The following is a 23,595-nucleotide window of genomic DNA, read 5'->3' as shown; positions in this document are numbered from 1 at the left end:
GTGATTTTATTATAAGGCATTAATGAGTTCGGAAACATTTATTAGTAGACAGTGAAATAATTCTAATGTAGTACTCTGTGTATTAGACAGAGAAGGGACAAAGCAGAGGGACAGATACCGTGCGCTGCAGTGAGCAGACCGCGAGCAGACACCCACTGACGTCAGCTTCCATGGCTCGCTGCCCCTGTCTTGCCAGCTGCCAGTTGTGTGTGGCTCGCTTGGCGCGAGGGGGAGCCTGCTCGGTGGTGCGTGTGTGCTGCCCTGGGGCAGGTGTGTGAGTAAACACCCCCCCCCACATGGGCAGGCATTCGAACGAGGCAAGCTGTGACTGCGCCTGCAGATATCTCTGCTTGAGAGAGAGAGAGAGACAGAGAGGGGGAGCAGGGGGGGAAGAACCACAGCCCCCACGAGTAACATGATTGCAAACACACACACACACACAAACATGACCTCACACACACACATGCTCTCACACACACTCTCACACAGACCCTTCATGTTCAAACATAGAAACGCACACACTTATCAAACTGAGAACCTAACAGGTTATGCTCAAGCATTCGTTTTATCATAAATAAACCACAGAAGCTATTATATAAAAAACATAATGATAAACAAAGCCACAGATATCTTGTTAAGTGTGTGCATTAGAAAATATTTAATATTCCCTATGTTAAATTTTGAAGAAGGTGACAATTTTCTTAAAATCTCCAATTATCTTGGTATATAAATGCCACATGCCTCCACACATTCAAAGACACAGGCCCATACATGCAGCTATACATCAGCCAAAAACACCTGAAATGAAACATCACATCCAGGAGATGGATAATCACTCCTTCAACAACCAAGGAAGATGAGACTAAATCAAAATGTACAGCACTAGCTGGAGAAAAATAAAAACATAAAATGATAGTGACCCAGTTCTATATACCTTATCGAGGGATGATCGGTGAACAGCAACCAATAAACTAAAAAGAAAAGGAAAAAGAACACAGATAAGAGAGGAACAAATGCTTTTTTTTTTAAAGCTAATTTTTGTTCTGTCTAATGCATATTATTACTGAAATTGCATGAAATTGGTTGCCATGGTTATCTATGTAGCTTGGGGCTGCTGTGAGCAACATGATTTGAGAGAGAGAGAGAGAGAGAGAGAGAGAGAGAGAGAGAGAGAGAGAGAGAGAGAGAGAGAGAGAGAGAGAGAGAGAGAGAGAGAGAACGAGCAAAGGGAAGAGATTTAAAGCTGCAAGGCTTTGACCTAATAATAGTAAAGTGGTGACTGTGGGCCATATTTCAAGATAGTTGCCATGGCCACAATAACTGCATGGCAAAAATGAGGACACAACTTGTCTTCAGGAAAACCTAAATTTTTATATATATTATATATATATATATATACACAGGAGAAAGAGAGTTAAAACCACAAAACCACAGCACCCCTACCGGCCCATGAATGCAAATGCACCCTCCTGCCCTGTCCTTTTGTGTGGGGGAGGAATGCTGCTACTTCAAAGCAATTTCCTTTACATTATTTAAAAAAAATAAAGAAATAAAACTCTCACTGGATGGACAGCTGGTCTGTACAAATGAAGGCACTCTGATCATTTTAAATGCATTTCAAACCTAATAGTGAGGAGGATCGCTTCGTGGCTAGAGTGGAAGCCAGAGTTCCCAGTTTGAGCAAGTCATGGACAGACTGGTTGCAAGCTTAGATGCATGAGAAGCAGAATGGGAGCTATCAGGAGAGCGGGGAAGCCCGGCTCGCTTAGGAAAGTGTGAGGAGCAATGAGGTGCAGAGGTCTGTAGAAGGGGGAATCCTGGGGTGCAACTGGAGTAGCACAGCGCACAGCTTCCCATTTTAGCAGAATATTTCAGCTTGTCAGCAGAGAGAAATGTTGGTGTCATGTTTGATTCTGCACTGGTATGTAGCGTATGCTGGATATGATAGATCATCCTGTACAATGTATTGGTCTTTGATAATCATAGCCAGGCTGCAGCCAGTGCTGTCATCTGCTGACTAGTAGATATTGATCAATGCTCTATTGAAAACTCCTGAGAAACAAGATAAAAAAAGTCTGGACTTTATTAGTAAAATAAGTGGATCAGGAATAGATTTAGTGGGAAAACAGGCAACAGGGTATTGCTGATTTCAATAGGCCAAAACACGTACACCACACACTGACATTGTGCTGAGCATGGAATTGATTTTAAAGATTTGCTGATTACAGTACATATGAAGTCGTCAATGGCTATGGACCTGATTACATTTGTAATCTACTCTCTCATTGTAGATACCCAGGACCAGTGACTTGGAATTACTTCAATTACAACTGCGGCAAAAAAGGAACAATATCCACTGATTGCTTTTTTGATATTACATTTGTAATTTATATATTTACTGCTACAGCAAAGTGTAAACTGCTGAAAAGTTGAAGCATTGTTTCAGTTCTGCTTTTGATGAAAGTTTCATGGAGTTGTTGTTTTCAATAATATGTTCGATTATGGGAACTAAAGCAAACTCTTAATGGGACTCTCTTTGTGTTTGTGGCAGATAGTGCTCTTTGTGCTGAATTATGAATTGCCAATGAGCCCCACGCAGGCTCCTCTCACATCAGATAGCATTTTGTTCATTACACGCCTCATTAATTTAAATGCTAATTGATTTTTTATGTGACTTTTCCTCTACATCACATGCCTTTATACGACTGGTCTTCCTGATTCATCTTAGTTCCAGGAGGCGGAAATGTAGATACAGAAAAATGTTTTTATACATTTATTAAAATTGATACTCAGGTCAACCCTACCACACAGAAAGATGACACACAAGAAAGAAAAAATACTTTCTCTCTCTCCCCCTTTCTGTCTGCCCCTTTCAACTTGGAGGCAATCCGAAGACACATGCTCACACTCATGATTAGAAACACACTCACACTCGCTGAATTTGCATTGAAGACTAAGAAGTGAAGAGGAAAATAAGGGAGGAAATTCGAGTAGGCCTCAGAATTGGACCAGCTGCTGTTGCTAGGCAACGAAGGGCCTGCACTGCTGCTGATAACACTCTAGGCCGCCTTCTCCTGCCTGACTGCACCGAGTCAGAACAATGCCAAGTTAATGAAGCTTACCACCGCCCCGGAGCTCCGTTTGTGACAGCTCGCTGGGGCTGCATGAGCTGTGACAGCAACGCTGACACACTGACGAGCAGCCCCTGAAACTGCATGAGCAAACACTGCTTTTTATTTGAGTTTTCTTTCAACAGGGAATGCATGTTGTAGTCAGACGGGAAGTGACAGTGGCGTAGCGTATAACCGTGCCACAAAATGTCTTGACAACAAGGCGAAACAACCGTTGCAGAATATTAAACAGCAAAAAAAAACAAAAAAAACACAGTTGTTTATTTAGAACTACAATTGAAGCTGGTTAATCTGTAAACCATACAGCTAGCACTTCAAATGCAGACTTTCTGTGTGTAAAATATCACTGTCTTTGAGAAGTGACGATCCTGCGGTAAAACACTGGCCAGTGCATATATCCTGTGACCTCATTGCGTATTAGACGTTATTGTCTCAGTGAGCAAACACAGACGCCGTACAGATAACAATAGATACTCTTTATCGTCTTCTATTGACACGAGTCATATTCAATGGATCTTTAGCGTGGTATGGGCACTCATACAGCATTAGCATAGGGCCGACACCTGGTGCTTTACATTCCAATACTTCAGAGAGACAAATGGGCTCCTATGCAGTGTTGGAGATGTTGTTTCTCATAACACAAAAATAGCCCCGATTTAGGACCGAATCATCTGTGGTTTAAAATTACGATCTCATTCATAACGATGAACTTAATAAAATTAAACGGAAAACATTTGGACTACAAGTTTCAGTTTGTATATATATTATATTATATATACACACACACACACACAAAAACCAGGACCTCGCGTTACCACGTGATATTGATTGCCAGATTTAAGCATTGTGAACATTATCACACATTTTTATAGGGCTGCAAGAGGAACGAGATGGCAGGTATATGGAAGGCAAAGCTGGTGGATCCAAGCACAGCAAACTCGAGCAGTATTGTATTGTTTTACCTTTGCTACTATTGAAGGCCTATTCATAGCGGTTAGATCTTTCACCGTCACCTATCGCACTGCGTACAAGCGTTCATTATGACACTCATTACAGGAGTCCTTTGATCGGTTTTCTTTTTGTTGCTTCTATAGTTTCGATTTTCTCGGATTGAAATTACACGCATGGAACATGTCCCCCCTTCTGTTCAAGTGTGCTCAGAATGAGTCAGTCAGTGTTCCCGCGTGCCCTGCAAGGGCAGACAGGGAGTCATTGTGCAGCTTTCCGTCCCACCAGCCGCACACAAAAAGGCAGCTGATTGCGAAGAGCCTCCTGATTGCTGTAATTGCCCCTCCTGAGCTGGCAGCTGGGAGAGCAATCAGAGATCGGATTCATCAGGCACGGGAGAATAGGACAGAAATAATAATTGGGATAATAACACGCTGCAAAAGAAGACAGCCTTTTAAACCTAATTGGCGTCAGAGGTTCTTCTGGGAGGAGGGTTCGGTGGCGTTTTAGAGGGTGCTGAAAGCCAGTTAGCACTGAGGCTTAGCTAGGCGTCAGTATTACAGAATTTAAATGGGTTTTACTTTGTTGTCCACATAAGGCGTCGCAATTTGTCTGTTTCTAGGGGAGAGAGGAGCACTGAAAGGCACATTCGTTGAAATGTGTGTCACTAGGTAGTTTATTTGTAGTTCTGGGAATACTGTAGACCTTCTGTAAGAACATGATGCATGGAAAACACAGTATCATACTCAAGTATGAAAGACATTCTTTCCAGGAGCCGCTCGCTCTCAAAATAAATATAAGACAAAAGAGTCCTTGGCAATCAATCATCAAGGTATACTTCCAGTAAATTGCATTACACATCGCAGGCCCCATTGCCAAGACACGACTTATTCTACTGAATACTATTGCGTTCTGGAAAGTTCAGGTGGATGGGGCAAATCACAAAGTCATATGACTGGTATGTAATTGAACTCTCTTTGTAGTGTTCAAGTCTGAACTTGAATCCATGTTTAATGCACCAAAACCCCAAATCTATTTTAGGGAATAAAACTTTGTTAGTCCAAACTAAATACAAATAAAGTTACACAACAAATCGGTCCTAGCCATCTTTACAGTCAGTTAATACTGGTAAGTATTTATATTTATTAAAATGTACAATTACAAAACAAAGAAAAACACAAATAAAAAACAGCATTGAAATGTTTGTCAATTTGTCACATAAAAGTAGAAAAAAAAAAAAAAACCTTTGAGCTGTACATTGCATCTTCTTTTTCCATATTTATATATCAAAACTATACACAAATCTACATTACTGCAGCCAGAGAGAATTACTCACTTTATTTGGTACTATTGCATGTTGTAGTTGGTGGATGGTATTCATCATAGTCTAATCTTGGTAACTTAGTTTCCTAATATATTATTAGGAAATACTGCTGTGCTAAGAAAACTATTTCCCTCACAGTGAAATTGCCCATTGACAAGGAGAACTAAAACTCACTTTACACAAAATTCAGAGGCGTTAAAAACTGGGAACCACTAACCACAATGCAAGGGTCTAACAGTAGACAGCAAAAACTATTTGGAATTGTTTTAGACAGCTATACTCTGTGTACCAGCACTGACAATCATACAGTACAGGACTTTGTACAAGATACTGGAATACTGTTATGTGCTTATCTGGCCCCTGGAATAACTCATTTTGGGTAGGTCTAAATATATACTCTATAAAGCCCCAATATATAATTCAGTTTTATTTTGCCTAACTCTCCCTCTTTGTAAGTTAGTCTGTTAAAATCTGCTAGCATTGGTTCGTTACTTGTTGCGCAGGAATGACCATCTCACAAAAGAAGGGGAGAATGTTTTACAAACACCACCTGTCTATGCATTCTTTTCGTAACAACTGGTAGTTTTAGCAGAACAAAAATAAAAGCTAGACAAATAACTTATTTTTAAATAATTGTTTTAAAATAGGTCATTTCCTTGCAAAACAACAAAAAAAAATTAAATAAACAAAAAATAAAACAAGAACGTGGTGAAGACTTGCTTCATTGGTCGAAGTTTAAGTATGTTCCCTTCAAAAGAGCTTCTTTGTTCTGCCAGTTTTCTTATGATCGCTTGAGGAGCCTGCCAGTGCAATCCTCAATTGTGCTCATTACCGCATGCAGCTTTGCTGTCTAATGAGGAGCTGTGAATGCCCTCGGGAGCTTGGTTGGAGCTTTCCTACAGTTTCAATGCACAGGGCTTCTCCACACCGACGAGTCATCTTGGTAAAGGGTGTGCCAGGCTTTCCAAGAAACGTCTGGTATGGGATTCCACTGCATATCACTAGAGAGTTAGACTAAGAAGCAGTCGGCAGAGCAGCAACCATGAGCTTCAGCCATGCGTCTTGCAAGATGTGAAGTCTCTGTGTTTGGATTCTTATTGCTGGTGCAGTGCATCCTTGTTGTAGTGGAACATCCAGTGCAATTATATCATGCATTTCTGAATGGCTAGTGACAGCCTTCTGTGATGATTTGTTTAGGATCTTCATTGCATTTTTATTTTATACACAGGAAAGCTGGGAAACCTCAGAGCAGTCTGTCAGAGGCTGGCCGTAGCTTAATAATCCATTCGCCACTGGGGTTGTTGTTGTACAAGTCTAAAAGGTGAGTGTTGGGATCCAAGCAGTGCTCACCTGTGTTAACATGTTAAAACATGGTTAAAGACTCGTGGCAACATTGAAGCATGTCCAAGCTTCTGTGTGAGCATATACACCATGAAGACGAGATCTGGGTCTGGCCACGACATGGAGCATGACTACAGTTTGTGATCAATGTAACCACCTTAAAAATGACGACTATTAAAAGCAGTAACTAGAACTCGGCAATTGTATCAAATCATATGGATTATCAACATTTTATTTTCACATTTGAATTTCAAATCGCAGGTATTGCTGGTTTATAAAGAAATCTTGAGAGTCAGTACTTACCAATATTACCACCGACTTCATAAATGGCATAGTCAGGGTACGCTGTGGAGCCATTGCTGCAAAAAAAAAAAAAAAAAGAGGGGAGGTTTTGTTTAGTCATTTTTACAATTTCAAATAAAAGGCATGGAATTAGTGTTGTAGTCTTAGCTAGAAGTAGGAGCCGTCTAGAAGGGCAGAATATTCTTTCAAGATTTCATAAACAAGTCTACAAGGACCTTTACAGACCTCAAAGCTCACACAAGATTAATGCAATTACTGTTAACATGTGTTTTAAGAGACAGGTAAATCATTTTGAAACGACTTGCTTAGAAACACATACGGACCACCGAGCAGATGGCTGAGGTTAGCCGGTTATTAACTCTCGTCTATTGTTTAGAAAATTGTCAGTGGGTTCCTACCGCTTGACGACGCTGTTCCCCATGCTGCGCAGGTTCATGTGAAACTGAGCCAGCGCATCCCCCGCTCTGGACTCAGTGTCCAACCGAACCTCCATAGAGTCGCTTAGTAAATGAGCCGCCTGGATTTTAACTGTCCTGTATGGCTGCAAGAGAACCAGACATTCACTCATTAATGAACCCACTTAAACTAAGGCTTATTATCGCTTACCATTCCCTAAAAAAGCACGCATGTACAAACCCTATACTATATATAGACCTCTTCTCAAAGTTAGAATATGTAATACTAAAAATAAAACTAAAATTACGACAAATATTTCGACTAGAAGTCTAGAAAACTTAATAACCTTCAATAATAATAAAAATGTTTTTATCAGGACTGCAGAATATACAGAGGCAGGCTATTTGGACTCCTATTCCATCGCAGTTTAACTCATTCCAGGTTTTACGAGCTTGATTAGCCCCGGTATGCAGGTAACAAGCTCAGGTGTGTCTTATTAAGCTCATAGTAAAACCAGGAATGGATCAAACTGCTATGCAACAGAATTCTTATTTCCATCCGTGCAACCCCATTACATAGAATGCAGATGTGACTGGAGGTCTTACCTCTGGCGGGTTCTTCTCTGTCTTTTCGCTTTGCATCTTCCTCAGGAGGTTCTTTATCCGCCTGTCGTAGAACTGGTACCTGCGGCTGCTGTTTTCATTCAGCTTTCTCACCTGGACCATCAGGAAATTGGGGATCTGCAACAGGAGAAGCCATAGCTTTATAGACAGGACCCCGCTAGATCCTAGCGCATATCATTACAATGTGTACCACAGTGGTCTGTCTATCATTTATAATATATTCATCCAAATCTTTCAAACGTCCGGAACAAGTCTCCAGATTATCTACAGCCGGGAGATTAGAATATATTGCCTCTTCATATTAAAAAAAAAATAAAATAATAATAATTATAATCTCATCTCCAAAGAAACCTGCCGCTGCTGCTGCCAGCACCGATTGTGAAATCCGATTTTATTTGATGTAAATCTGCGATATGTGATTGTCAGATGCTTCAAATGGAGCTAATTGAAACCGACACCCACTTGGAGATACTATATAACTCTAACAGACAGTGCCAGCCCATGGAGTAACACTAAGCAAGCCGTTACAATACAGCCATTTACAGTAAATAAATGGCTCATGCAGTTACACTAAGGTATTTTATTTAATAAATACACATCTGCCTACATACAAAAAGAGGAAGAAAATGAAAATGAAAAAAGCAGCAGCTGTTTGGTTGCACTCTCTCTCTCTCGTGTGGTTTCTAAGGCTGTCTGGCTCCTTAACTAAACGTACCATCCAGAGCAGGTCCTGGTATTGGATGAGGAGCCTCATGACGTCTGCCGCCCGCTCTGCCTGCTCCTTCTCGTCCCCCTCGGCAGGCTTGCTGGGGGGCACGCCCTTGTGCATGAAGAGGTTGGGCGCCATGATCGTGGACACGTTCCACAGGCTCATGCGGTTCTTGTTCTCTCGAGACACCACTTTTTCCAGGTACTCCAGCAGGGCCTGTGGAGGGCAAGGCAATGAGGGACCTCCTGAATTCACATACTTTACATCACAGAGACCATTCAGCACGGTTATTTAGTAAATGGAGAACATGTGATCTAGGGCCACGGTCATCAATGTGGCACAAATAGAACAAGAAACAACTTTTTATTTTATTTTTTTTATTTTTTTTATTTATTTCAAATGCTTGTGCATCTTTCAATACTGCAAACTGACCTGGTCAGACAGGAATTGTTTCATTAGCTACTGTAAAACCCCCAGTAATTATGCCATGGATATGGTGTCACAGCTATGACAGTCCCAGATTTAAACATGCCCTATACCCTCAGTAAGAAGATCCCAGTACCTTTAGGGTGCTCCTGTTTGGCTCAGGCAGAAGAAGCACAAGCAGGTTCAGGACATGAAGCCTCTGCTGCAAGTCTTGAATATCTAGAAACACAAAATAAAAGAGGGCCCACGTTAGGGTACAGCGGAATGGAATTGGCAGATCATGTAACCAACAGCAAAGGTACCAGAATGCAGCACTTCCTTTATAGCACTGGATCTGAAACATCATGGATTAACAAAAAAAAAAAAAGCATGAAGAACTAAAAAGATTTTCTGCACAATAAAAGGTGGACTTGTAATAGAGCATGGGATGGAAACAAGACTGCATAGCGGTTTGATCTGGTTTTACAAAGAGTTTACTAAGACACACCTGAGCCTCTAACCTACACACTGTGGCTAATCAAGCTCATATTAAAACTTGAATGGGTGAAACTGCTAACAGGAGCCTTGTTTCCATCCCTGTAGCATCAATAAAGCTAGTAAGCTGCATTTTAAGCCTTGGGGGTTAGGGTTAGGGTTAGGGTTAGGGGAGTGCTTACCCTGCACTGTGTTGAAGGTGTGGAGGTGCTCAGGGGTGAGCAGGGGGTTAGGGTTAATGAGTGGTCAGTGGAAGGGGAGTGCTTACCCTGCACTGTGTTGAAGGTGTGGAGGTGCTCAGGGGTGAGCAGGGGGTTAGGGTTAATGAGTGGTCAGTGGAAGGGGAGTGCTTACCCTGCACTGTGTTGAAGGTGTGGAGGTGCTCAGGGGTGAGCAGGGGGTTAGGGTTAATGAGTGGTCAGTGGAAGGGGAGTGCTTACCCTGCACTGTGTTGAGGGTGTGGAGGTGCTCAGGGGTGAGCAGGGGGTTAGGGTTAATGAGTGGTCAGTGGAAGGGGAGTGCTTACCCTGCACTGTGTTGAAGGTGTGGAGGTGCTCAGGGGTGAGCAGGGGGTTAGGGTTAATGAGTGGTCAGTGGAAGGGGAGTGCTTACCCTGCACTGTGTTGAAGGTGTGGAGGTGCTCAGGGGTGAGCAGGGGGGCTGGTAGCTCACGAATGAACTTCTTAAGTAACGCTGCCACGTCGTTGGGATTCACCTCCTCCCAGCTAAACAGCCCGGGATAGAAGTTGGTCTCCAGCTTTTGTTGCAGGTTCTGTAGATATAGAGCAATCATATTTAGTACAGCAGAAGAGAGAGAGAGAGAGAGAGAGAGAGAGAGAGAGAGAGAGAGAGAGAGAGAGAGAGAGAGAGAAATGGGGTGGCCGCTGACTGTCTTGTGAAACACAACCACAGCGTTCGAGAGTTTGTCTTAATTTTCAAAAAACCTTCACTTAGAATACATGCCCCATTTCAGATGATCAACCAAACATACGGTATAATGGTGATATTCACAAAGTTCTCCAAAGTGTCATTAGCAATGTTTTTATTTTTTTCTTAATAGAGAAAATCAGCAGTGAATGTCAAAAAAGTAGAAATAAACACCGGTAAGAACACCTAGGAGACCTTGAATTAAATCCCAAGGATGTTTGTTTAAAGTGTTGTAATTCCAATGACAGTGCTAGTGGCTGAGTAAAGGGCTGTGATACACCCCGACCCCCTGGTGTAAACCCCCAGACAATCCCAGACTACCTTGATCCTGGACTGGGACCCGGGGACACGGAGAATCCCCTCCGAATCCAGGCCTTTCTTTTCCAGGAAGGAGAACATCTGAAAGAGAAAAAAAAGACCCAGTTAGCTTTTAACATCAGAGAAGCTGGATGCTGTAGTTTTAGAAGGGTTATCAGCATCTGTTGCATATGAGCATTTCCGAACAGGTGTCATTTTCCAACCTGGCCCGTGAACCCTGTCATAATGGGAACCTTGTCATGCAGGTTAAACAAAGTTCTCAAAATAGAGGCACGTGTACTGTAGCTCACTTACCGCCTGCAAGATAAGAGGGACAGTGGTGGTGGGCTTGATCTTCTGGTCATTCTCCACTAGAGTGGCCAAAGGGACTCCGAACAGACAGCTCTCTGTGGGAAACACACACAGGTCTCTATTATTATAACTACATATTATAGTTTGAATGCATCTTATTACAGCTAAGTATGTTATGGATGAATTGCCTACAGTATACGACTGTATCTCTGGTAAACATGACATATATAACAGAAATACAGGGGCAATGTTCTGCTGCTCTGTGCAGCTGGAAATGCCTGTACCCGTGTCTCTCAGCCCCATGTTCGAATGCAGGACAGCGTGCTTGCTCACCGTGGAGTTTCCTCTTGCCGAGCTTGTGTCTCTTGAGCTCCACCTCCAGGATGTCGCAGAGCGCGGTCATGTCGATGAGGGCGAGCTGCCGCACCTTCTTCATGTCCTGGGCAGACAGGTCCCCGATCCTCGTCACCCCCAGCCTGCACTGCGCAGAGATCAGCTTCTGGAAGGGGAGAGGAGAAGGCAGCAGAGTTCAGGACTGAGCTAGGGGCTTGCTGTATTCTTCCAGTCTCTATCAAACCGAGGAGGAAATCTCTTCTCTTTTTTCTAGTTAGCGAAATCTCTACTTTACTCTGTCTAGAGCAAGGGTGTCCAATTATGGTGCTGGAGGGCCATTCTACTCCAGGTTTAACAAGTAAAATGAGATAATTAACTACTTCAGGGTCTGGATGGAGGTTTAATTGGTTCAATTAAACAGTTTAGAATAGGGTTGGAACAAAGACCAGGACTGGAAAGGCCAACTTTGGCCCCCCCTGATGTAGATTAACAGCTCTTTTATCTGAAAAAGCTTTGCTTGTACACTCACCGGTAAAGTGCCATCATCCTTCCTCCTCCTGGAGTTCCTGCTCTGCAGTTTCGTCTGTTTCTGCAGGATGGCAGCCTGATCAGAGTAAGCAACATCAGTGATGAAGAACTCTCTCCCGCAGCCTGGTGACGAGAAACGACAAACACTTTTGGAAATGTGCTTCCCCGAAATCAGCCAGCTTTAGAAAACCACAATGAAAACTGTCAACTGGCAAGACTACGTTATCCAGCAGAACCATCACACTGTACGTACTGTCTAGGGGACTTCTGGTCTGACTGTCCCGCCCTGAATCTTTGGTTTCCATTAGAGCCTTCTGAAAATAAAATAATAAAAAGTTAAAATAGAATAAAACAAAAAAATGGTATTGCACTTTTTATTACCAATTATCTTTTTAGTAGAATTCCAGCGAAAATAAGAAATACAGTACAGTACACACACATATACACACACAGTCACCAGGATCAGCACCTTTGAGGGGTCCTGTGAAATACATCTTAATAAAGCTTTTATAAGCAGACTGCTAAAGAACAGCCTAGAACAGTTTTTATGAATATTAAAAAACTCTTCAAATATGAGTTAGAGCTTTAAAAAAAAGGGCTCCTGATTGCAAAATAAAATTAAACTAAAAGAAACAGACCTTGTCCCATCTGTTTCCCATCTTGAGAAGAGTTGAGAACTATGTGAATAAACTTCTTAAACTCTGTTTTGACGAGACACAGGTATTTAAACTCTTCTGCAAGGCAGGGCTTGCACTCGGGATCATCACCTGAACAGTTACTAATTTCTGTCACTCCCAGCTGTCAAAATGAAACTGATAGCAGCTTCAAATGACTTATAATGTCTTTTTACATTTTTATGATTATCCTTCTCAGTCTGGAGACCAGAAAACAAAACATAGCTGTGAAAAACATTATTTGCTTTACATGAGATCATGGAAATATGCAAAATACCCAAGGGCTCGCTGGCTGGCGGTGGCGTAGGCAATTTCAAATGAAAAATGTTCGGGGCACTGAACAAAAGAACCTAGGAGGGTAAGAGGTTTGCAATTACTCAGAGTAGTTCTTATTGCAATTACTCAAATGTTTTTTTTTTTTTTTATGGTTTTGTCTGTGTTCTAGTGCTTTTCACTGCGAGTTCAGGAGATGCTCTTCAGTTCATTTATGAGTTCACTCAATGTTCTTGTTCTTTTTTGTTTAAATCATCTCATACAGGGCACTGTTGAATAATAATATATGTGTCTGCCTATGATTTATAGCTGCTGATAAATAAATAAAGTCCTCACCCCACCCCATCACACCACACTAGACTTTTTTACTCTTGTCGGCTCATGATTGTCTCTGATTCTCCTTCTATCCATGGTGCTAAAAAAACGAGTTGTTTCACAGGGAGATTGCTCCATCTGCTGGCTATATGCAGGTACACACACACTAGATACAACAGATAAACAGGAATTATATGTAGACTGGATTACATTGCAGTGCAGAAATGCATTGGATTGTAGACTGTAGATGGAACCAGGAACGAGAGGAGATGGAGTCTGACAGACTGGTTTCATGGGACAAATGGAAACATGGCATAATGGTGCTGGCTATAACCAGTTCTGAAGCCATGCAGGCTTTCCCACAAAACTCTACCAATGTATACGGACTTGAACGAGGCTACTGTCGAAAAGAACCCTACATTCACCTGTGGCGATAGCGTCCTGAGCTGCTGTTTAGCTCACTGTCAGTGACTACCTTGTTGACTCCCCATTACAAATCCAAGGAGTCGCCCAGTTGTTGTTGTCCAGCACGAAATACAAGCTACTCTTCAGAAAGGGAAGCTCCCCTTTTTACCTTGGGATTGTCGGCTCTGAATATGTCCCTGACGTCTCGGACGGGCTGCTTGTTCTTCTTGCGGACAGAGCAAGTGTAGGTGTCCAGGCGGCGCTGTACGGCGGCAGCTTGTGTCCGGGTGAGAGTGGACAGCAGACCCACGTTGTCCACGTCCTCCGAGTCTTCGCTGATCAGCGTGGACAGACCTGCATCCTGAAGCCACTCTTTCTCCTGCTCTCCCTCTGCCACACACAAACAGACATTGTTAATCCAGCAATAACAAGCTTGCATGTATATACAGCTCTTCTTCATTAACTGAAACATCACAGAGTGACACAACAAGGGTCAGGGGGAGCATTAAGCATCAGTCTATCATACATGCATGAAGTTTTATTATACATGTTCTCGTCTAACTGCGAGTAACCTTGGCAGGGACATTCTTTCGCTCTTTAGTAGAGCAGAAGCTAGATCAGTTGGGCTAATGAAGGTGATCTCCTGGAATATCACCTTCATTGAATTGTCATTCTACAGTATAGCCCACGGCACACAAGCTAACTGATCTATACGGATCATGTCTTTCAACAGCAGAATGGAAGCTGTATCCTAATGGCAGGTGTCAGTCTTGGCTCTGTGCTGCTGCCTCACCCTCGGGTTGCTTGGCGTCGCCCACACTGCCCTCCTGCTCGGAGTCGCTGCCACTCTGCTGGATGTTCTGCACCTCCTGCCAGAAGTCGTCGACGGACAGGCGGTCCAGGGAGTCCTGGGAGCGCAAGCAGTCTGTGGAGAGCCGGTCCGGGGGCTTCGTACAGGGAGCCTGGCTCATCTCGGAGGAGCTCGTATCACTGGGGGGCAGGGGAAAGAGAGAAGGACAGACAATCAACCACATACTGTATTATTAGTGCTGGTACAACTTGTATTCCAATGATCCAAGAATATAATTTATTAAATTATTGTCGACTGGATTGGATTGCGTTGCAGACTGCGTTGGATTGTAGACCACAGATGGAACCAGAAGCAGATCCATTTTGAAGTTGGAATGAGATGGGATTTTACAGACAAACCCTAACCAGTTCTAATACTACGCAAGCTTCCACACGAAACTCAACCAATATAGCCTACCTTAATCCAAACCTGAACAAGGCGAACAGCTAGTGCCAGACAGAACCCTAAACTCATGTTAAACACCTGCTAATGTTTACTCAACAGAAATGAATCAGTGTTAGGATTACGGTAAGCATATGCTCCCCAGATTGGAGGAAATAAAGAAGGCCTCTAGGGTGTGTGTTTCACCCTAAAATGCCACAACCCTGTCATCCACTGTATTTGGCACTTGCCACATTATACCCTCTAGTCTAGAGTATGAACACCACACAAACGCTGTCTCAGCACTTCGGTATTTTTGACACACACCCACACAAGACTGAAAAGAATGCACAGAATTCTGACATCATAAATTCGTTTTAACCTGCCCTGTCATAACAGGATTAATACTGCAGGACAGCATGGGTGCTATACTGCAGTTCTGCTGGGTTTGAAAAAGTGTCTTAAGCATACACTGCCTGTTAATATTAAGCAGAGGGGCAGAGCCTCGCTGAATCGACGCACCTGTAATCAGTTATTACTGGACAACACCTGTAATTGAACCTTATTGAGAAAATCATAGAATACAGCTTTATAAAAAATATATCATTTAGAGCATATACAACCCTGCAAACTGAAGTCAGTGTCTCAAGTAGTCTCGTGTAGTTTGCCACAAAGGTTTTAATCTTTTCTTATGCAAAACTTATTATACAGAATAATAGATTACCGCTGTAGATAGACAATGAAGCCAAGATCGCAAGATGGTTTACACTGATGAAAGCACTAGGCAAAAAGTGTATTAAAAAAACAAATAAATAAAATATGTATTTGGTGTTGTTGAAGACAATTAGTGGACATTAATGACAAAGGTCATATACTGACACAGCAACGATAATACAAACCACTAAAACCTGCACTAACTACAGCAAACGGTCATCTGCCCTTGCCTGCCAATACCCTCCAAAGCAGATCCTGACTAAGCAGCCATCTGTCTTAAGGATCTACAAATACATTTAGAATTATTTACTAAAAAAACATGGACTGGTAACATTTTAGCTTTAGACCACAGACTGTCGAAAGGTTATTTTATTTACTCAGGCAATAAGATCAGATAACCAAATATGCAGCAATCACTGACATAAAACATGCTTTATTAAGGATAATTAAGAACAACAGGCAAAGCAGAGCAGCCAGCAGGTACCTTAAGGCCGGCAGGCAGAGCGCTTTCTTGCGGTGCTGAGATAAGAAGCGGTTAGGCTGGATTTGAGGTCGCGGGATGCGGGTTGCTGTAAAGTTCCAGGAGGAAGGCAACCTGCCCACAAATCCTTCATTGCCCCCCATATTGGCCGGTCTGTTTTTCATTAGAAACAAAAATCCCCAGTCCAAACCTTTGGCAGGCTCACGACATAAGGAAGCAGCGTTTCCTTCAGTGCGCCTTCAAGAGAACTATTCTGTCCTGTGATAGAATTAAACCACACCTGCTTAAGAGCCTTAACTGATTACCATAGGTCACCTCCCACCTGAAATGCCTGACTCAAATAACTTAAAAATAAAGGAAGATTCCACACACAATGAAAACCTGCAACTTGAAGGGCAAGAACACACCTTAAACTCATGCATTTTATTAAGAATGACTTATCTACCCAGAGAAAATGTAAGTAAACCTGCGAATTGCAGACTAATGCACAGAAAAAGGTTTGATTCTGTACAAGACATATTATACTGAAGCCACAGTTCAAAATAAATCTAGTCACTGTGAAATAAACCCAGTGAAGCTGCGTTCCATGTAGACTGAAATCATTTCCATGACAATATATTCCTTGCCTATAAAGCTGCCTAGCTCCTCTAGTACAAATCCTAATTGACACCTTGCTAAGCAGTGTCTCAATGTGTGTTAATACCTCACAGGGGCATCCAACTTATACAGCAGCTTGAAGAACACAAGAAGAATTAGAAAAATAATACATTAAGATAACTGGGATACTTCAGAATGGTTTCAAGCGACTCTGTAGATCCTCAACATTGCATCTTTGTACATCAGCAAGAGTATTTCCATTTGTTATCCAGGAACTACCCAATACAAAGTGTGCTGTTGGAAGACACCATGCTCGCCTTTGCACTTCCATAAAGTAGAAGATTAGTGTTTAAAAAACAATATCCCAATAACCAGTACAGGGCTTGCAGGAGTCAAGCTCCAGGAAGGAAGTTCCATATACCAGGTTTCCTAGAAGAGTTGATGGGAACAAGCTGGTAATTTATGATGAGAAACTGTCTTTGCTGGCTGAGCATCAGGTATGTTCTTTCTGTTTAATTAAACACACACACACAAATATACACATAATAAATTACATGTGTTCCTCCAAGGCAGACTAAGGCAGTCAGCCCAACATATATTTAACAACATCCTCATACTCTCCAGTTTGTGAACACTTGGTTTCCCTGTTAGAAGGTTACGATAACAAAGGCTGCAGCTCGAGATTGCAGAGACGGGATGTTTTGCAAGACGAACAGGCTTTTCTTCATTATTTAACACTTAACTCACTCTCTGTCTGGCAAAACAAAGCCCTCCTTCAAGGTGCAATACACCTGGCAGGATCGAACACAGCATGAGATCATTTATAGGCAATGGGAGCCCATATAGTCACTTTTTAAAAGTAAAAGCACAGAGAGGTCTGGTAAAGCAGGGTGAGGTATGGTAAATGCATTGCATAACCATGGAAAAACTGTATACTTTAAATACTGTACTGTGAAACTTGTTCAGTTTAATTTAAGACCTAAAAATAATTACAGTCATCAATGAAACGATAGACTTAATTTGAGGTGGTATTTGAAAAAGCTTTTAAGTCTCAGCTTCAGAACCCACATAATGCTTCACTTTTGAAACACACAGCACCACTCACTTTAGCCCCAATTAGTCACCTCCTACACAGATGTCAAAAATGCAAAATAAATAATGGATTTAATATAGCCTATGAGAAGCCAAGAAACAAAATGTGAACAAGCGCATGATCTGAGTTTGCATTGCGCTGGCACTGTGACTGAACATGAAGACATGCAGAGCCTGACGGTGAATCAGAACAGAAGAACTCGCATTCAACACAGTCTGATCTGGGGTTATGAAACCCTCGGAATGCAATGATAAGCAGCTACTAAAAATAAAGCTGGAACAGCAACTAGAAACATTTCCGTTTACCTGCTCAGGTGATCCAACATGCCCACAGGCTAAAGCACATTATCCGGAATAACCAAATAACCTTAGTATTTCAGCAGAACATGGTTCATTTGAAATGCCACTGGCACAGACGCGAGCATGAAAACTTCTATACAAGATCAGTAGCTTACCCCCTTCCCTCTCTCCCTTCCTTCCCTATCAATACCTTACAGTACATGGCAAGTCGACACAATCAAAACAAATCTTTAAAAAATGTTAAAGACTTAACATTTAGCTTAATCTAAGCTGAATACAACTGAGACTGGCCTTACATAAAAGTTCTAAAAAAAAAATACAATTGCGATTCCAGTATGTTAATACCATTATATAATTACCTATAGATATTTCCCTTGCAGAATTAGTAACAGAGAACTGTGTTCCTGTACCAGCAAAATGGCAACACAAGGGGACTTGATATGCCCTGTGGTACAACAATGGGTTACAAGTGTGTATGCTTCATACAACAGTGTTGCCATGAAATAAAAAAATGTTACCCCTGGGGTACCATTCTCCCAACGACTCCTATCATTGTAGCTACCATTGCGCTTGGCATTGCTGTTGTGCCACAGCTGCACTGAAGACAATGCTATCGCGTATAGGCCTATATATATTGTTAAAGTACTTGTGTGTTGGTAATCTCTTCTCTCAGTAAGTAGCATAACATGTTCTGTACTGACCGGACTGAAAAGGGTTTTAATAAACTGTACAAGTATTCATCCTAATTAGTTCCTTGTTGTCGTTGTTCGGATTTCTTAAAATGGACAAGGCAGGTGTTTCACTGCTGAAATCAGGCCAGTGGATTTCCTGTGTGTTCCCCAGCTGAGAATCAAGAGGAAATTCAACACGTTTATTTTAAACCATCTTTTACATAGTGCCAAAAAAAAAAAAAAAAATAATCTGTAAGGAACAACAGGACGCCCACGACAGACTTCCAATGTGTCCTGCATTGTTAAGTTTAAACTCCTCACGGAGAGTTTGGAAGAAATATTTTTTCATAGATTTAAAATATATACATATGTAAGCTAATGTGAGCCTTCATGAAGTTAGAACAAATAAGGTTAATACTGATTTTTTTTTGTATCATTTTGTTGAGCTTAATTTCGAAGTCGACTGTTTTAAAGTTTTAAATTAGCCCGATGGAGATTTTAGTGTGGTTGCTCTTTTGATTACTCACTGCCTCCACCTGCTGGTACACTTGCTAGTTTTAGTTTATTCTCACATTAGTTTAAATCAATATTTACACGAAACAAGACGTCAGGGTTTCTTGTGCAGTATTTGTAAAGCTGTGCCTCAAGGACTGTAGCTGTGTCTTATAATAGACATTTAAGAACACCCATCACAATTCCTGCTACCCCCTTCCCACTTCAGACTAATGTAAAACTCATTTTATTTTATTTTCCCCAAATAAGTGAACATTCTAAAACGTAATACAGAAATAATACATGTGACGACATACAACTTAAAATGAACACAGTGTTTGGTTGAAAACAACATAGTTTGTGTTAAAACATAACACACACACACACACACACACACACACACACACACACCTTGTGTTAAAAGAGACACATGAATAAATGTTCCTGAAAACACATTCTGTGGTAATTTAACACAAATACAGTATAACCTTAAACCTGATGGTTTCCCACAGCCCAGCTGAAAAACCATCAGGTTTACACCAAGTTGATCCTTCACACAATACATTTTACTGTCGACTCAAATCACTACAGAATTAAACAGGGAAAGGGACTATAAAGTCATAGACGATTCCAAAAGCAGCTTTGACAAGCTTCTAACCCCTAGGTAATAGCCTGCCTTTACTTGAATAAAGGAACCAAGCTTACCTGTCTGGATGTTTTGCAGGTTTATGAGGGGACATGAACTCTCCCTTGTGCAGCTTTACTTCTCCCCTGTCTCAGCAGACCAGGAAGGAGAGCTGCCTGCCCACAGCAAGCTGTTTCCCTGTAATCCTCTAAACACATAAACACATGACACCCTGCAAGGACAGCAGCGCTGGCACGGTACTCTGCTACATCCTCAGGAAGGACGGCCGAGGTCCGGTGGGGGGGGGGGGCTGCACTTTTGGCTCAAGTGTGATGACCATTCCCAATTCTAACAGCATCTGTCCTGTACTGTTCAGTTTAGCAGTTGCATGCTCCCTTATAAAAGTTTGCCACAGTAAAGGTGCACAGTAATTTTGCACTTTTCTCATGCATTATATTATGTATTTACCATACTTTACCTTGGGCTGCTATGATTTCTTGCAGGAACACACAAATATTCAATACAGTGTGGAGTAGTGGTTAGGGCTCTGGACTCTTGACCGGAGGGTTGTGGGTTCAATCCCCAGTGGGGGACACTGCTGTTGTACCCTTGAGCAAGGTACTTTACCTAGATTGCTCCAGTAAAAACCCAACTGTATAAATGGGTAATTGTATGTAAAAATAATGTGATATCTGTATAATGTGAAATAATGTATAATGTGATATCTGTATAATGTGAAATAATGTATAATGTGATATCTTGTAACAATTGTAAGTCGCCCTGGATAAGGGCGTCTGCTAAGAAATAAATAATAATAATAATAATAATAATATTCAAATGTGGCGGTGAGAATTTGTGTTAAGGTGAAGAGATATACAGTACATAATGCATTCTTTACATACTGAACAGTATGAACACACGCAGCATTATATCCTTATGATAATTTCCCTCTGTATTGGGCTATGTCTGACTAGTCTATAGAGCTACAGTAGAAAGTGAATTTAGAGGTTGGATTAATGGTCACTGTATGGTACAAAGAGAGACCCCAACCAGTCCAGACTGATAGGTCTTACCAATCACCTTTCTCTCTCTCAGCTGAAGTAAGTAAACACTCCTTAGAGATTAGCTGCGACAGACTGAAGCTTGCACGTCCAGGTACTCTCAATTTACAGTGCAATGCATCTTACAGAAATACCTTGGCAGCAGCAGCAGCAGTGTACGCAAGTCAGGAGGCAACGGAAACATGTGTTTTTTTTTACAATCCTCAAAACAGGAGGTCCTGGGTGGCACGTGTCTGTGGATTCACCCAGGACAGCCCAGACCTGCTGCCCATCAAGATTTGCACCATTCACTGCTTTCGTATTGACCTCTCAGTCTCTCTTGGCTTCCATCCACCTCGGAGCTCTATCGCTGATTAACCATTCTTATCCCAATCATCCCGCTTCACTCATATGCAACAGGGACACCTCTAAAGCAGCGAGTTCCCGTTTCTTTGGACAGTTACTTTGCTTAACAGATTTGTTTTCTGAACTACTCCGAACAATGCCACTGATGCACTTCACTAATTTGACTGCATTCCTTCTATTTTCTAAGAGAGGCTGACTGTGTTTTTCTTGAGTGAAGTTTTTCAAGAAGAAGGACCCCCGTGACAGAGCACAGGCGAGCGTGTTTGATCAGAGATTATTGTGGATTGTATGCTGTCCGACTGAGCAGGTGGTGCATCCCTTACTGTCACGCAGCACAGCGTGTGGCCTGCTGCTGACGCTCTGCAGCCTGTCTAGTGAAAAAGCAGATCTCCTTACCAAACAGGAGGAATAAAGGCCAGGTGCAGAGATTAGATATGACGGCAGGCCCTAGCTTTAAACCTGCCTCCCATATAGTTCTGTAGCTGTGGATTTAGCCTTTGTGATAGCAGACTCAGCTAAGGGCTTCTGCAGTGCAGCCTAATCAGCAACAAAGTTATCTTGTCAGCTGGAAGTGACTGTGGTCAGATCAAGACTGTGGTGCACGTTTCGCTGACAATTCAGCCTGGCAAGAGCAAAACAATGGCTGGCTGGTGACGATTACATAATTATCCCAATCAATCACTCTCCAGGCACTGTCATACTGCACACTGAAACCGATAAAAGATTCAAGTTCACTGTTCAAACACCCCCAATATCAACGTCACTGCAGACAAACATCATGCAAGTATGATAACTCTGATAAGTAAACACTGCCAGCACCAATCTAGAGACAATTGGGGAAGTTAACTGTGTTTACACACTGTCAACTACTGCAGTGAAACTATGAGTATATCGACATACCAAATGAACGCGTGAAAGTGAGCGCCTCATCGAACCTCATCACCAAACGCTTTATTCAAAATTAAAACTTTGACTTTTAGAAATGCGACCCCACCGTACTATACATAACATATTCACTGGTACAGTGCGGCCATCTGGTGTTTCCCTGTATAATAATAATAATAATAATAATAATAATAATAATAATAAATAAATAAATAAATAAATAAATAAATAAATAAATAAATAAATAAAATAAAAAAACTCGCTATCTGAGAAGTTTTGCTTTTATCAATTTGCCAAAAGATTAAATCGTACACTTGGTAACCGCTTACTAACATTCCAGCACTGAGCTGGGTATTGGAGGTATGTGTTGTTGTTTTTCTGCCGCTTGGTAAAACTATGATTGTGGTCCATTAAGATGTTAAATAGTGTTTTTTGTGGGACTTTTTAATGACCCGCGTCAGTCAAACTTCATAACGGATGTAAGAATGTTTAAATGAGCTCTGTACATCATAACCAGCCAAAATCAAATGGAAACGCTCTGTCACTTGGGCTACTGTAATTACTGCTGTGAAACATCACAATGCATCACATCCAGCACACACTTTACCAGTCCCAACTCTCCCGCAACTCTGCTTTATTTCAGCACATTATTCATTATTTAACGGTGTTTCTCCACCACTAAATCTGAATATGGATACAAAAAAAATCCGTTAAGTACAATACAGAAAAGAAATAGGGAAACATGTCACAGAGCAGCTGTAAGCAGAGTCTTTGTCTATAAAAATTATTGCAAAAAAGGCGGCCATAGCAACAGGTGCAACCTCCCTTAGCAACCAATACCCCGCATGAGATCTTTACAATAATGATGGTGCATACTTTGCTAGAGTATACTGAACCAAAAGCACAACAAATTCAAATACCTTCAAGTTTTCCAAATAAAGCATACATTATTACATCTTAAATTATTTAAAAAAAAAAAAAAAAGTATTAGTACGAATATAGCCATGCATGTTTTAAAAATAAAGGAGCATAGAATCAACAAGTACCTTTTAAGTTCAGAGTCCAACCAAGTCATACAGGGAAGCTGTTGACAGGACAGGCTGTCAACGGGAAAAAAAAAACTTGCTATACTCTCCTGTGGCGTTTAGCTTCCTAAATGCGAGGTGTCCGGATGAAGAATTGACCATAACAACCGCACACAAAGCCTGGCTGACGTCACTCCCTTCGTGTGTTTCAAAGTGCTGGATCTGCAAGAGGAGGGCGGAGCCTACAGCCGCTTAAAGGGATAGTCCGCCAAAAACACCGTAACCAGCCCACGGGAAATCGAAATGCTTCGTGCCAGCGTATACTGGGCTTTACATA

At 41.7% G+C, this 23,595-nt stretch overlaps 1 protein-coding gene across 8 annotated transcripts; it reads right to left on the bottom strand.

The window, feature by feature from the left end:
* LOC117422394 (rho GTPase-activating protein 40-like) lies at nt 1-23,471 on the bottom strand. Of its 8 annotated transcripts, none has more exons than XM_058990772.1 (16): nt 23,280-23,471; nt 14,533-14,729; nt 13,909-14,129; nt 12,326-12,386; nt 12,074-12,195; nt 11,545-11,710; nt 11,215-11,306; nt 10,924-11,001; nt 10,288-10,447; nt 9,338-9,420; nt 8,782-8,991; nt 8,049-8,183; nt 7,447-7,588; nt 7,048-7,107; nt 935-971; nt 1-349 (listed from the first exon to the last, which is right to left on the bottom strand). In XM_058990772.1, exons 1-16 carry the CDS (start codon nt 23,306-23,308, stop codon nt 10-12), a joined length of 2,133 nt encoding a protein of 710 aa, XP_058846755.1. In that variant the 5' UTR covers nt 23,309-23,471; the 3' UTR covers nt 1-9. The 8 variants fall into 8 exon arrangements, with proteins under 8 accessions (XP_058846755.1, XP_058846754.1, XP_058846752.1 ...); XM_058990771.1 differs by lacking the exon at nt 23,280-23,471 and adding an exon at nt 20,023-20,171; XM_058990769.1 differs by lacking the exon at nt 23,280-23,471 and adding an exon at nt 16,169-16,734.
* Nucleotides 23,472-23,595: the final 124 nt, after the last annotated feature.

The sequence above is a fragment of the Acipenser ruthenus genome, chromosome 18 (genome assembly GCF_902713425.1).
Source record: "Acipenser ruthenus chromosome 18, fAciRut3.2 maternal haplotype, whole genome shotgun sequence".
Classification (NCBI taxonomy): Eukaryota; Metazoa; Chordata; class Actinopteri; order Acipenseriformes; family Acipenseridae; genus Acipenser; species Acipenser ruthenus.
Note: the sequence above shows the minus strand (reverse complement) of the source record. Positions and strands in the feature narration are given on the sequence as shown.